This window comes from Coffea arabica, chromosome 2e (genome assembly GCF_036785885.1).
Source record: "Coffea arabica cultivar ET-39 chromosome 2e, Coffea Arabica ET-39 HiFi, whole genome shotgun sequence".
Lineage (NCBI taxonomy): Eukaryota > Viridiplantae > Streptophyta > Magnoliopsida > Gentianales > Rubiaceae > Coffea > Coffea arabica.
Genome location: NC_092313.1, coordinates 1,473,509 through 1,489,293, shown reverse-complemented (window position 1 = coordinate 1,489,293; position 15,785 = coordinate 1,473,509). Strand labels below are relative to the sequence as shown.

Here is a 15,785-nt window from a genome sequence, read left to right as displayed (position 1 = left end):
TGTGCCAACCCTTACTAGTACATTTTTATATCAATTGGAGTGTGGTTGACTCAACTAACTGCTGCATGACACCTATACAACTTTAAAGCGGACATGGTTCAGCCAGTCAAGAACCACAAAATTGCAGAAAAGCACGCTGTAATTTAACGATATTGAACCCGGAATCACTATGGTAGATTTGACAATGACATTGAGCCCCAAAGGGGATATTAACAATATCATTACTAGAAAAGTTAATATGTCTATTTCTTGGAATAACATTCAAGCACCAGAGTTAAATATAATGTTGGCATCAAGCATCAGAACAGCTGATTGCTTCTGATGCTTGGCTTGAAGAGATAGAGAATGTTCTTTATTATTGGTAGAAGAACTAAAGGGAACCATATCTCATCATCTCCTTTTTTTTTTTCCCTTTGTTTAGTCCTCACAGGCATCAGAAGAAATGCTGCATAGCATCAGAGTCCCGAAGTGATGAAAAAGACATCCTTAAAAGGTGTCCCATCTTCGCAGTTCGTACAGTACATAATAGAATTTGATTAGCAACTGCTTCTTCCCTGTAAATGAATAATAGCCCATTAATACTAGTAGACTACTACTCTGGTTTCATTCTGATTGATTTTCTGCTCCAAAAGTTAAATCCAATTCGCCATGGAATAGAACCCACCAGAAGTTTGATCCGCTGCTGTAGAATTTCTTCTTTGATCACTTGCAGAATCAAATGGATTCCGCAAAGCATCTGAGGAACCACGACAACTGTTTCCTCCTGGCCGCCAAGCATCTGAGGATCTCTCTATACAATATGGAGGAACATAAATTAAACATTAGAGGATGATACCTGTTCTGAAAATTCAGAGCTACATCTTCAATTATGATGCTTGTTCTGAATATTGGGAAAATTGAAGCAAATATTAGACCTCAACACGCGGAATTTGCCAATTTAATTGTATAAGTTTTACTAGAGGTTGATCCTGTAGTTGTAGAAGAGCTGTTTGAAATTAAATGTTTAACATGCTAACCAGTGCCATGACAAAGGTTAAGTATTGGGTCTCTAGTTTTTCCTGTGCTATATCTGCCAAACAAAACCTAAAAAATTAGGGGAAGTCCAGTGACACTTCCACTGACGCAACCAAAATATTACTGCTAGCAACAAAATAAATTCTCTGTCTCATTATCAAAAGCTAACACTATTGCTTATGGAGCATTTCCATGTATAAATTCGGCGGGCGATGCAAAAACACTGATTATTTCCATCCACAATTTTTTCTACTTAATTTCTTTTTTATTTATGTATTTGGATAATATATTATTTTCATGGTTTTATATATATATGACCCTGACACTGAAACTGTGAAGGCGCAACACTCCAACATACCTTGCCATTTGCCCAGCTTCCTCTGGTGTGTTTGTTCTTCCTCGACTTTTCGTTTCCAAAGATTATAACATGGGAGATAGGTTGCGTTTGGCTGTGGGAATTATGGGTATACCTACGTATCTTCTTTTTTTTTTCATCTTGTCTTCCAGGTAATTATTATGACATGGAATTTCAATTGGTTTTTGTGTCTAGGAATTTATTGGCTGCACGGTGTTTCTTATTGCAGGGAATGCCGCCTCCATGTTACTCTATGCTGCTCCTATGTAACTCAAACTGATTTGCTCTGATGTTTATTTGAAGTTAATATTTTGGTTTGGGAAAGAATAGCTTCAACGGGCAAATTGAATCTCATAAAGTTTTACCATTCTTTTTGTTTGAAAGATCCAAACATGCTCGTGCATGTGTTAATTTTTTACAAGTTTCCAAAATATTTCAAGAAATTTATAACATTCTACTGATTTGATATATATTTTATCTTCATACTTATTCTTGCAGATTGACTTTTTCTCGAGTCATGAGAAAGAGAAGTACTGAAGAGTTTTCTTGCATTCCATACACCATTGCGTTATTGAACTGTTTCCTCTATACATGGTACGGCTTGCCGGTTGTGAGTAATGGCTGGGAAAACGTCCCTGTGGTCACGATCAATGGCTTAGGAATTCTTTTGGAGCTCTCCTTCGTATTCATATACTTCTGTTTTGCCCCCGCAAATGCCAAGGCAAGCTACTTCTAGCCCAGGAATAATGGAAAGCACCCTGCGACAACACAATTCCATTGTGATGATTTTGCACTGTAACATTTGGCCTTTTCTTGAAACAAACAAAGTTCTGATCTTTCTTTGTTTTGATGAGCGCTGTGCAGAAGAAGGTTGCAATGTTAACAACATCAGTTATCCTTGGATTCTGCGTCATTGCTTTACTATCAGTCTTTGCATTTCACGATCATTCCCACCGAAAGATACTCGTAGGAACCATTGGATTGATAGCATCAGTGGCAATGTATGGTTCTCCTCTGGTGGTTGTGGTGAGTCATTTTCCAATGCAAAATCCAGTTTCAGGTCTTTCAGCTTCTTCAAAATCGACATGTTTATAGTGGTTTTAACGATTTTTGTTGTTGTTGTTGTTTTGGAAAAGGCTGGGGGGGGGGGGGTTCATTTCAAGGGAAGTTCTGGAAACAAGGCACATTTTTATCAGCTGGGTTGTTATTATTATTATTATTATTATTATTATCATTAGTATTTAATTTGACCACTAATATTTGTTGTGTGGTGCGACAGAAACAAGTGATACAAACCAAGAGCGTTGAATTTATGCCGTTCTACTTGTCCCTTTTCTCGTTTCTTGCCAGTTCCCTTTGGATGACTTACGGATTACTGAGCCATGATCTTTTCCTCGCGGTTTGTCTCAATATCAGGAGCTCAACGAATAGTTTTTCTCCTTATGGATTTTCCAGCCGAATTTGTTACTTAAGAAAGTAATTCAATTATGATATTTGCAGTCCCCAAATCTGGTTGGCAGCCCTTTAGGCATCTTTCAGCTTTTGCTCTACTGCAAGTACAGGAAAAATGGATTCATGGAAGAAGCATTGAAACGGGATGCAGCAAAAGGATGGCGAAAAAGTGAAGCGACAGATGTTGAGAAGCCAAAAGAGCAACTCCATGCAGCTTCTGCTCAGTGAGGTTGCCGAGTCCAAGATATGAAATTAATCTACTGCTACTTCTCCCTGAATAAGGGCTATGTGAAATTCAGTTCAAATGTTAAGGATTCAAGAATTTTGTACCGCTTGTCCATAAAGTTTACTAAACTACTAAGAAGATGATGACTGTGTACGTTCGTTCGGTTTTTAAAGGAAGTCATGGTTTAAGAAATCCATGAACTAATATTGTCAATCAAAGCTAGCTTGGAGAAGTATCGAATGAATTTGAGACAAGAGAGGAGTAGAGTTAATTGGTGTATCTAAACACAAAATTCTCAAGATAACACATAAGTGTCTTAAGTACTGGTGTAGTATTTAATCGGAATCCCGGGTTCAGGTTTTTTCTTTTCTTTTTTTTTTTTCGATTTATAATATTGGAAGAAAAAAAAAAAACCGTGAGGGATGAGGAGGAGGATGCTTTGATGTACTACATGCACGAAGACACGTAACCCCCCCCCAAGCTTCTCAATTCTTTCTTCCATTTGAAGCGGATATTGCATTCCAGTTCCTCTGGCTCGCAAGACTCGATCTCTGACTAATTCTACATTCATCTGCTGCACTCTTTTTTTTTCCTCCTCGCGAAATCACATTCACAATCCCTCGCGTGTTTGCTGAGTATGGTGAAGCTTGCATCAGCCCGGGAGAGCCGAATGTACGGGCCAAGATCTTCCCGGAACAGGCTAGAGTACATCAACGCTGGGCTATACGCGTTTGCTACCGTCGTGCTTTTGAGTGGGTTTGCCGCTCAGCTTTCCGGAGAGCCCAGATCAGGGCTGGTTCTTTTACTCGTAGCCCTCCCGGTTATTGCTTTAGTGAATGTACACGATCTTATTGCTCACCTTTCTGGGATCGATTGTAGATTGAACATATTGAAGTTTGATACCCAGTTCGCAGCTGTGGAGTTTGCTGCACCTGTACTTCAGACATTCGGGACCGTTCTCTTTTTCCTAGGAATTTTGTTTCTTTTCTTGCGGGTAACTCTCCGACTTCGCTACGTCTTTATTTATTTGTTTGTTTGTTTTGGTAAATCCAAAGGATAGGGAACCAATTATACTCTCCCTGCCGGTGAATTGGTTAGCAAATACCGATTGGCTTCAGCCAAAATGACGGCACTGTAATTCACTGCACTTCCTGTTTTTATTGCTCATCATTTGAGGAATGCATGGACATCTTATTCTCCAAGGGCTTCGAATTTAAAAGATGCCCCTTTCTTCAGCGTCAAAAGCATCAAATCTGACGCTACAGTCTGGTTACATGTAAGCAGAGCAGACTGTCTGACGGGGTAAATCAAGAAGTTATACTACGACTAGGAGAAGATCATCAGCTTTTCTTTAAGCAGAGAAAGCCTTTCCAGTTGCTAGTTAGGATCAATTAGATCAATTTCTGTTTGCAGCTTTAATAGTTTTTGGGATTGAGATGTTTTATATTCCAACTCGAACCCCATAATGGGCTTACATGTGGAGGAAATTTGCCAATTTAGGGTTTATCATTTCTGATTATAGCTGCTTTTTTTTTTGGCCGGTAGGAACATATAGCTGCAATATTGATTCCCAATTTCAGTGATCTCCTGGAATTCGATCATATAATTGCATTATCAACTTTTTTTCCAAGCTAATCCCTTACACTACATTTGACTGTTAGCTCCTGTCTATTGCATCCAATGCGTGGTGACTGTTGATAAATGTTGCAACACAATTTTTCAGTTCTTGAAGAGTTGCGAGACTGCATTTCGTTGATTTTTTTCATACGCACAATTTATGCCTTGAAAGGCATGTGTAAATGTTAGCTAATTAAGCTGCTTTTTAGGTTCGTAACCATTTTTAATTATATTGAAGCTGTGTGAAGGTTATAATAAAGGTCGAAGACGTTTATTACACATTGCTTCTGTACTCGATAACTTAATTTGGTAATTCCTTCGTGTGGAAACCTTTTCACAAGCGTAGGATGAAAGAGGCTATGGCTACTACTACAAGGAAGAGCGGCATGCGTTGAACATGCTGATTGCTGGCTCAGCGTTATGGCTACTTGGTTCAATCCAAAACTCCTGTCAGATCTATGAGAGAGCTGGTGGGCATGTTCAGATCTTGCAAGAGAGCATCCAGATTCCATTCTTGATGGGAAGCTTGTTGTTTCTGGTAGGAGCAATCCTTAACAGCAGAGAGCAGACAGGACATATCCATCACGGTATGAAATTATTGGTAAGTCAAATTGTTTATGGCTGAGCACAAAATCCTGGGCCAGAGACAAGAGTAGTACCCATGCTTGAAACTTTTTTGACTGATCTTCCGGCTTTGCTTCTATTCGGGAAGTTGATCTCTATATTTCACGTATTGGTTCGCAGGGTTTGACGTGGGTATGGATTGGCATATTTGGGAGCCTGTTATTCTTCGCTGGGGGCCTAGCAAATCTTGTAAAAGTGTTCAAGATGCAGCAAGGTGATGGATTAGAGTTGGAGAAACTGCGAGGTGGAGCACAAGAGCGACTGCTTGACTTGAGAGAAGGCCAGGTGCCGTTCATCTTAGAGGAGTCCTCTAGGAGGAGGGAAAGGCCTGCGGAGGAAGGGAAGATTGCTATTGTCCCTGCAACTCCTTACAAAGATGTTCTCCTTAGTCAGACCTGAGTATTTGGTGCTTCAATATCGTCTGTCTATACCTGTTTTTTCTCCGCATGATTCTGAAGTAGTAATATTTTAGAAATATGTAACCAATCATACTGCCCAATTTGTTCCTAGCGCTCGTTTGTACATGCAATTTCCTTATGATTAATCATTTGAATGCTTCTCCAAGTTGGCTCTTCGTAATGTGCCATTGGTGGCGAGAATGAGAACACTCGTTAATTTCCTTCATATTTATTTGTGAAAAAAAAAATAATTGATGAGTTTAGGATTCAATATAATATTGAAGTTATTGCATAATAGTGGATTCAACATAAACTATGTCAGACTCAAATAATAATAGTGAATTAAATATTTCATATGTTTAATACTTATACATGTTGCAAAATAAATAAGAGTGTGTAAAATAATTGTGTGCTTATCTTAAAGCATTATTCTTTTAATTAAGTAATATATAATTAATAAATTTAAAATTATACTTCATAAATATATAAGCTTAGTATTTTTTGCATATAATATATTTAATAATAGGTTGAGTTCGGGGCAAAAAGTGAACCCTTTTTCCTTATTTTGGGTTTCCGCTCGTTGAAGCCCAATTAGAGAAATTTAACAGGGAATGGGCCGAGCAAAGCTGTAGCAGATCAAGTAAGAGGGATATCCATAATGGCTGAGCGCGTGTGAAATGAAACAATTTACAGTATCGATCGATATATTATTGATTTTACAACATCTTGTTAAAATTCCTGTTTCAATTTTTTCCCATAAAAGTACCCAACAAATGACAACATCTTGTTAATATGCAGAACATGGAAAGGATGAACTCTAACTGGTAAGTTGGTTAATGAAATTGAAAGATTTAATTTGTACCCTAATGACTTATTTATCAGATTTTAGTCTCATAACACCACACAATATCTTCGGTATAATAGTAATTTTGCATTATATGATGTCAGCAATTGGGTTCCAAGTTCTGTCAGGGGAGGTCAGTGTAATTGTGGAAACCTCAGGGGAGGTCAATGAAATTGTCAGAAATCTCAAGGGAGGTTTCTGAAATTATCCCAAGAAACAACTAGGTATTAGGTATTAGGACTCTCATTCCATAAGGCCGGGCCTCCTGTGCTTGGAAACTCCAGCTTCGAGATTCCTATCTCATTGCGCTAACCTCCGCAGGGTGCATACCTACGCCCCACCCGGCGCCAAGTTTCGCATCTCGACTCCCACTTCCGATTCGGCAATTCCGACCTACCGATTTACAGCCGTCTATATCCTCGCAGCTTCCATCGACTTTTACGTTCGTCTCTAATCTCTCAGGTAAAAGTTCCCTCAGCCGAATTTTTCCAATTTCCTCCTTTCTCCCCTTTGGTGCCCTAATTTCAGTTATTCCAATTTATTCTCCTTTCCGCCTAAGCACCGCCTCCCGGTCCCGTCTACGGACTTGTATATTGTTTGCCGTTGAATGTGGAAGTCTTTATCCAAGATCGATTTTGGATTGACGTCGATAATCTGTCAATTCTTAAATATTTGCTATGTACCGAAGTAATTTGCTGCTTATTGTTCAGTTTTATGTGTCGATTGCTTTCTTTCTTTGAATTAGTTTTTTGGTTTCTCTACTTGAGGTTATTGACGTGGTCTGATTTTCATTTTTCGTCCTTCTTTTACCGCTGAACTATACCATCGACTTTGACATATTCGTATTAATCTGAGTGTGGTGGCTTTGGTGGGGGTCACTGTAGTAAGAGAATCTGTAATGCATAACTTGCGATGTAATTTGTGATTGATTTATTGATTGGTCAAACGATTCTAAGTTTCAATTTTCATGGATGATATATGAGTTTTAACGATCTTTAGTACAAGTAAGATAAAACCATGAATTTCTCTTGTTTGTAGCTAGGCTTTGTGGTGCGGAATGGCATCTGTTTCCAGTCAGCCTCAATTCCGCTACACACAGCCCCCATCCAAGGTTCTCCACTTAAGAAATTTACCATGGGAGTGTACAGAGGAGGAACTGATTGAATTGGGGAAGCCATTTGGTAAAGTCGTCAATACAAAGTGTAATGTTGGATCAAATCGTAATCAAGCTTTTATAGAGTTTGTAAGTTTTCCCACTCATTGTTTTTTTTTGGTTGCCCTAGTTCTTTCTGCTCTACTTTCGACCTTAATCTTCTTACTTCTCTCTATCAATGGTGCAGGCAGAATTGAATCAAGCAATTGCAATGATATCATACTATGCTTCATCTTCCGAACCAGCTCAGGTACGAGGGAAAACCGTCTACCTACAGTATTCGAACAGGCAAGAAATAGTGAACAACAAAACTACTGCAGATGTTGCTGGGAATGTACTCTTGGTGACAATTGAGGGTAATGATGCACGCCTCGTAAGCATTGATGTTCTTCACTTGGTAAGCAATAACGTACCTTTTGTTATTAGTTCCTGATTAGAAGGTTTATCTTCAGTAGAACCAAATGTCTAGGGTTTTTGGTGGTTTGGCTGTAGTATATGTCCTGCTTTGTGAAGCTGTTGTTTGACTAGAATGTGAATGGATCAGCAGGCTTATGTCAAGGAAATATCTTCAATGGCAGCTTATTGCATCGGGAGAAAGAGCGAATGTGTGTTTGTCTTCTTTCTCTTTCCTGGCTCTTTCTACCCTACTTCCTACTCATATTTCCGTGACTAGTTCTTTTGAAGGGTGTGAAATACTTTTAACTCTTTTTCTTGTTTCCTGTATACGCCCTGTCTCTCCCGTCACCTCGTTGCAGAATTATTAGATGCTGAATATAAACAATGTGATTGTTCCATCTCTTTGTAGGGTAATGTCGTAGTCCTCTTTTTTGTTGCAATTTTCTTGCTCTTTAGTTTGATAGACTTCATTGTGCAGCTGTTAAGTTTAATGATCCAGGTGCAGTGTTATCCTTAGATTCTGGATTAATTATCATTCAAGTTTCAAACTTTATTTGACAGAACTAGGAACAGGGAAAAAGATCTAATGAAGAGAAGTCATGAGACACAAATTGGTCTTTTAGTGAAATTTTTTATTTTCTTCATTACCAATGCCACTGAAATAAATCTTTTTTCGATCAAGAAAAACTATATACAGAAAAAGAATATTTCAACACTTTATTCTCTTAACTTTTAACATTTGTAAAGGAGAATTATTTTTTTCTTCTCTCTGGTAGTCTAAATAATTTCTTACTATCGCTTCTTTTTTCTTGTTAAAACCATTTCTTTCATTTCCTTGGGTATGGTTAAGTTGGTTTATTTGTTGTTTGCCTTTTCTCGGTTTCATGTGTTCTTCCTTCTATATTGTTCTGCTTCCATTGTAGTAAATGCTTGTTGTGGAAGCTGAATGTTCAATTATGGTAATGGGACTAAAATTGGAACTTCCACAAGTTTCTGGTTTGTTTGGGTACTATATCCTCAGCATGGTCATGGATGAAAAGTTGTCTTAACTGCAGAGGATATTTTCGTACTTCTTGTTTTATTCTCTGGAAAATTTTTCCCACTCGGATAACCCTCCTGAAACTTAAAATTTCTTTCATTTCCTTTGGCTTGGGTACAGTTAAGTTGGTCTATTTGCCCTTCATCTTTTTCCAGTTGCATGTTACCAGCTTTCTGCCTTGTTTCTGTTTCCGTTGTAGTTAATACTTCTTGTGGAAGCTGAATGTTCAATTATGATTATGGCACTGAAATTGGAACTTCCACAAGTTTTCTGGTTTCTTTGGGTACGATATCCTCAGCGTGGTCATGGATAAAAACCTGTTTAACTGCAGAGGATGTGTTGTGTACTTCTGGTTGTTTTATTCTCTCGAAAATTTCCAACTTGGATTATTCTCCTGAAAGTTAAATTTATCTTTCAGGTATTCTCTGCCTTTGGATTTGTGCACAAAATTACAACGTTTGAGAAGACAGCTGGATTTCAGGTTTGCGTAACTGCTACGACTTTGGAATTTAATACTAGGTACTTTTGGTTCCAACTTGTCACATTTATGAATTATTTTCTTTTCCAGGCTTTAGTCCAATTTTCTGATGCTCAAACTGCTTCTTCTGCGAAGGATGCCCTTGATGGAAGAAGCATTCCCAGGTGATGTTGAATTTAATTTTGGGCTTGGGGTGTAGCCCAGTCTTGTGGATCATTAATGTGTAGGGGCTGGACATCTTTCGGGAGCTTTTTTTAAGAATCTACCATAACGGGGTACATGCATGCTCCTTACCCCATTTTACCTCTTGCTCTTTTATCATTTCACATCACTTTATTGAGTAATGATAATTATTATTGGTTTAGCATACCCCCTGTTGCCCTGTAACTCCACATTTCTGCTATGGTAAACTGATAGAGAGGCCTTTATAACTTTCTGGTTGATGTAGTCTTCACAGTTGCCTTCTTTTGTGCATGCTCCTTGTGTGTGGAATGATCTTGATTATAAATCATTTCTTCCATCATCATGTTTCCGTGGAAAATATACCTGATAGGTTATCCAAGTGATTTTCGTTCATTGCTTGAAAATGAACTGCCATTTTCCTGTTGTTTAACTTATCTGCGTCCTGCATCCCAATTATGTGCTCAGAGTACATTCTTAACCTTATTTTTGCTAGTAAATGCTCAGCCTGTTGACACGTGCATTAATTGACTCTTTTTTTTTTTGTCCATGTATCAGGTATTTAATTCCGCAGCTGGGACCTTGTACCCTTAGAATCACATATTCTGCACATACTGATTTGAGTGTTAAATTTCAGTCCCATCGTAGCAGGTATTGTTAATGGTAATTTCTTCTGTCAATCATTTCATACTTTTTTCATCCTGTTTCATGTTTTTTATTTTCTCTTATGCCTGTCTTATGCTGGATGTCTCTTGATTGAAGTGTTGCACCATAACTTCTTTTATTCAGGGATTACACCAATCCTAACCTCCCTGTGGCACCTTCTGCAATAGATGCTAGTGGTCAGGTAAGCAATTGGAAGAGCTGTTTCTTACAATACTTGAAGTTTGTTTAGTCATGGATAGTAAGTATCACCTGGGGGATAGCATTTGGGACTATGCCCTCTATTTTGCGTCTTATTGCCTCTTTGTCCACCCGTTGTAGCATGAAACAGGCTTAATAACCATCATATGTTATTTTTATTACTTTTGCATACTTGCAAAATTAGATTTCGACCAACTTAAATTGGTAATCTAATTTTTTTCCTTTTTGGATACAGTAGTTTAATTGCACTTATTCTTTCAGCCTTGGATGTCTTCTTCTAATTTCTAAACTTACATGCTTGCTTTTGGTGATATAAGTATATATAGCAAATGGCCTCTTCAATATTGGACTCCATTGGTACTATAATCTAATTAATGTTTTTCTGACTTCAGCTCAGTTTAGGGTTAGATGGGAAGAAATTAGAGCCTGAGAGTAATGTTCTTCTTGCTTCCATTGAGAACATGCAATATGCTGTGACCTTGGATGTTTTGCATATGGTAAGCCCTATGGCTGTGAGAAAGCTTTAAAATAATTCGTAACTTTCAACTTTGCTTAATTGTTGATTGTTGTATTTAATCTGCTTTCAGGTTTTTTCTGCTTTTGGCCCTGTGTTAAAGATTGCGATGTTTGATAAGAATGGTGGCGTTCAGGCATTGATACAGTATCCTGGTAATAAAACATAGAGCCTATACTTATTCTTTTGGTTATTGGGATTAGATTTCTTTGGTTCTCTTTAGCATTGAGACTAACCAAATAAGTCTGCACAGGTCGTAATGAGTTTGAAATAGTAGTAATCTTCAGTAAGATGATGTGTTTAGTTCCTATTTTCATGGTTGCTTTCCTGAGAAAAGAGCTTAGATGCTTGTTATTATGGTTTCTTGATTGCTTTAAGGGGAAAAATATTAACAGAGTAATCTGATCATCTAACTTCAGTTTGTCAGTTTTATTTCATTCTTCTGATGTCTAAAACTCTTGGTACTTTTATCTGAATATCATGTTTTCTTAAACATCAATCATTGGTCCAATCAACTTTAGAAAGAAAAGGAACATATAAAATGCAAAAACTGTTTTTTGATTGCTAGCATATCTTTAGATTGTGCAGTAAGTACTAACCAATAGTCTTCCAGATGTCCAGACTGCTGTTGTTGCAAAGGAAGCCCTAGAGGGACACTGCATATATGATGGTGGGTATTGCAAGCTTCATATTTCCTATTCTCGCCACACTGATCTCAGTATAAAGGTACATCACTCTTTTCTCTTTCGTTCCATTTTTTTTGGTGGCTGAACAGTTAGATCAATTGTCTTATCTTGAATCCATTAGTCAGCAAGAAAGTATTTTCATCTTTCATGAAAATCCTTTATGAAATGCTTTTCCTATGAGAGAAAGGTTAGCACTTGATGCATATTTCCTTTTCTGGTCTCCACATCCTACGATGGTTGGCATTTTGCACCTAGTTCTTATCATGAAGGCAAGAAACCTCAGAGATGGTACTACAATTAAGCTTTAATGATATGGCTTTGCATCTCCATATTTGAGCAATATAGTAGTGAACATGCTGTGTTATATTTCTTAAACTGGGGAAGTAGCCTGGAGTTTTGATTAGGCTATTCTTGTTTCTTATCAGCAACAATTTACTAGAATTTTATGTGCTCTATCTTTGCATTTTTTTATTTAAAGTGGAAGAAGAATTCCCCCTCATCCTTATTCCTCTTCTCCTGCCCAACAAAAAAGGAAACAAGAAGGGAAAGAGACAGAAAATTTCTTAATATATAAAAAAGAAGAAAATTGAAAGGAGGAAAAGGGAAATTAGAGTCAGATGTTTCTTTTGCTGTTAGGAGAAGGATATGGAGTTACATCAGCGAGATCTTCCATGTGTCCTAGATGTTTTTTGGTTAAAATTTTTGTCAGACTTTGTTCTGCTGCTACATTCAGGTGGCCTAGGATTTGATAATAAATGACATGACAACTTAATAATCGAATTTTGTTTCTGCCTGTAAATCTGACTCATCTCCAGCAAATTGAAAGAATTAAGGCTTACCTGTTCACTGTTTCCCCAGAGTTACTTTTCTTGAATGAGCAGAACATTTCTTTCAGATACACTGCAGTTTGATGCTGCATCTCATATGTATCACTCTTCCTCCTCGATCTTGTTGCCAGATAATCCACAGATCGGGAGGTTTACAGTGTCATTTCATGAGATGTATCTTGAGTAGGGGAATATTTCTGTCAACCTTGATGCTAGTCCACCTGAGATGCAGCATCTAAATATCACGATCAAGGATAGTTTTCCTGCATGATTTATCGGTTCAATAAAAGACTAGGCAAACAAATCAGCTTGCTTACATCTTTCTGGTGTGGTTTACATAATCATGTCTAGCTCTTCACACAGATGCATGGCAAAATTTGAGCTCAGGCTTACGTGGATAATCTACGACTGTTTCTGCATGAAAGTGAATTGTTGGCATTATAAATTATTGTTTAAATTAATAATGGAGAATTGTGGTGCAAAATCTTTAGGCAAAGAAAGCCTTCTCTTTACAACTTCAATTTATTTGTTACGATCCTTGGTACCTAAATTTTGCGTAAGCTGATTTCAGGTCAACAACGATCGCAGTAGAGATTACACAATTCCAAATGCCCCCATGATGAGCTCTCAGCCTTCAATTTTGGGGCAGCAGCCAATTGCAATGGGTGGTCCTGCTGCTCACCAATATAATGGAGCCCACTATCCTCCACCTCCTGAAAGTACTGCAATGCCGCAGCCTTCAGTAGGCTGGAACACTTCTGCCCCGGCAGTACCTCCACCAATGCCCATGCAAATGCATAATCACCCTTACATGCCACCTGAAATGGGCCCTGGGATGATGCCATTGCACGGCCAGAACGGTCTGCCACATTCTGCAGCAATGCCTCCTTATCATCCACAGTAGCATTGCAATTAATTGCATCTTCTTGATATCATAGATTTGTGTGTTGTTTGGAGCAGGCTGAAGTGATTCGTCTGATAAGCAGAGTTCGAAGAGGTAAAGTGAAGCCTGGCTGATATGGGGAGATGTCAATTTAAAATATAAAATATTTTTTCCTTTTTACCTGTTATCTAGGATTTCAACGGCAAGATTCTGCTCTTCAACTTCTTGTGGATTTAAATGGGTTTTGAAAACTCTCGGTAGACTTGGGTGTAATGTATATTAACTTTTATAACTTTCTCGCCGTCAGGCGTACTAGTTTGCAGTTAATTTATTACTTTTCGCCTCTTCCCGGCTACGTTTAGTTGTAGTCCCCGCACGGCCGCATTTGTTACTTGGACCAGCTTCTGGGAGGGAATTCTCCTATTTATATTCCCAGATTCAGCTTTCCAAGTAGTAGTAAGCATGCATTTTGGTTCATAGTGCTTGACAAAGCGGTAGACCTTGGCTGGCAAGCTCAAATTTTCTTAGTCCCTCGGCATATCTGCTGTTTCTAATTTTATGCTCTGACTCGTTCTGGCTCATTGGTGAACCAATTGAGTATCATGACGGGGCACTTGAAGTTTTCTTTGTGTGCGTTTTGTGTACGTAGCTATGCTGAATGTTCGGTCGAGATGTAAGATTGATGCTAAGGAGGTGTTTGGTTAAAGTTCTTCAATCACAATCACTATAGGTATGATTAATTAGTTAATCACAATGGTTTTGCATAAAAACTCATAAAGTGTTTGGTAATTATATAAATTCAGGAGAAAGTTTCAAGAGTTTTGATTTTGCTTTTGCTCTTTTCCCCGCCTTTTTATTCTCTTTCCTCCTCCTCCCCTTTGACCATTAAACATTACAAGTACTATAACCTCCACAAGTGCAACTACCAGTGGCGGCCATAGATCGTCGGATATTTCCCAACGCCATCGATTCTGACTTCGATATACATATTTGATTTCTTGAAAAAAAATAAAAATCTTTAACACAATCATGAATTTCAGCAGCATCACTAACGCTCCAACTAAATTAAGACCAAACTCTTGAAATTTCGAACAAAAATGGTCCTCACCGTACAAAGTAAAATCCATAGCCAATTAGGCATCAAAATCAACCCAAATAATAAGATTCAATCATAAAAATTTGAAACCAAAACAACGGTCCATCAAGCTTGCGAAATTTGCCTCTGGTTGATAAAATTTTGTTTGTCATCCACCCGAAGGTGTTTAGAGAGAGAGAGAGGGGGGGGGGGGAATTTCACAAGTGGAAGAAAGGGGAGAAAAAAGATAGGAAGGTCAACAAGAGTGGCATAGAGAAAGGGGAGAAAATACTAAAATTTAAAAAAAAATGAGGGAGTAAACAAATAAAAATCGCGTGATGAGAGGAGGCGAGGGAGAGAGAGATTGGAGGAGAGGGAAGGAAATAGAGGAGAGGGGTAGAGAGATAAAGATTGGGGAAGAGTGGCGATGGGGTGAGAGAGATCGAGGTAGAGGGAAAGGGAGAAAATAAATTGGATCAGAGAGTAGAAAGAGGGGAGCTTTTTCTGAATTTTTTTTTGTTTTTCATATTTTATAAAGTAAGGTGAATGAGGTTGAAAGTAGACAAAAAAGTAGGTAATCAAAAAACCCACAGTGGAGGGTAATCAATCCGATTAATTCATTCCAATCGACATTAACCAAACAAAAATTCCGTCTATCATTGCCTTTGATACCCCATTAATGGACCTGAAACTCATTTACCAAACAACTCCTGAGATTTACAAAAATTATGCAATACCTCTTTCTGTGTAAGCAGAGATGTAAGATTGACTTTAACATTTAAAGAAATTACGTAACACTCTTTCATTGTGATAGTCGTGTTAACGAGTAGACAGCAGTTAAATCACTTGTGCCTTGAGGTGAATGAATCAGAGCTATAAGAACCCCGAGTTTTAACTTCAGAAGAAGACTCAAGAAAATGCCGCTGGTAAAATTTAGAGAAGTACCAAAGTATCAGGGGTTGAGACTAACAGTTGTATACATTACAACGGTTAATTGTTACAGTCTAAAAATCGAAGGATATGATGAGAATTGACACCAAAAAAAAAATCAAGGGCAACTTTCCTTTTTCAACTTTTTTTTTTTTAATTCTCTTGTTAAGCACAGGATTTGAACTTGAACTTCATAAAAGAAAACCCTAAGAACTCTCCTTTAATCACTA

At 38.0% G+C, this 15,785-nt stretch overlaps 1 protein-coding gene and 1 pseudogene across 1 annotated transcript; both read left to right on the top strand.

Annotated features, from left to right (window-relative positions):
* The first annotated feature begins 1,238 nt into the window (after nt 1-1,238).
* LOC113733396 (bidirectional sugar transporter SWEET3-like) lies at nt 1,239-3,243 on the top strand. The gene is made up of 6 exons (XM_027259767.2): nt 1,239-1,478; nt 1,599-1,635; nt 1,868-2,090; nt 2,234-2,395; nt 2,649-2,768; nt 2,870-3,243. The coding sequence occupies exons 1-6, from the start codon at nt 1,442-1,444 to the stop codon at nt 3,047-3,049; spliced, it is 759 nt and encodes a 252-aa protein (XP_027115568.1). The 5' UTR covers nt 1,239-1,441; the 3' UTR covers nt 3,050-3,243.
* Nucleotides 3,244-3,543: 300 nt separating this feature from the next.
* LOC113729957 (uncharacterized) lies at nt 3,544-13,895 on the top strand (annotated as a pseudogene).
* The last annotated feature ends 1,890 nt before the right edge of the window (nt 13,896-15,785 follow it).

Coding starts and splice junctions, on each gene's coding strand:
- LOC113733396 (XM_027259767.2), top strand. CDS start 1,442: ATGGGAGATAGGTTGCGTTTGGCTGTGGGAATTATGG. Junction 1,479..1,598: donor TTTGGCTGTGGGAATTATGG/GTATACCTACGT, acceptor TTCTTATTGCAG/GGAATGCCGCCTCCATGTTA. Junction 2,396..2,648: donor GTTCTCCTCTGGTGGTTGTG/GTGAGTCATTTT, acceptor GTGGTGCGACAG/AAACAAGTGATACAAACCAA.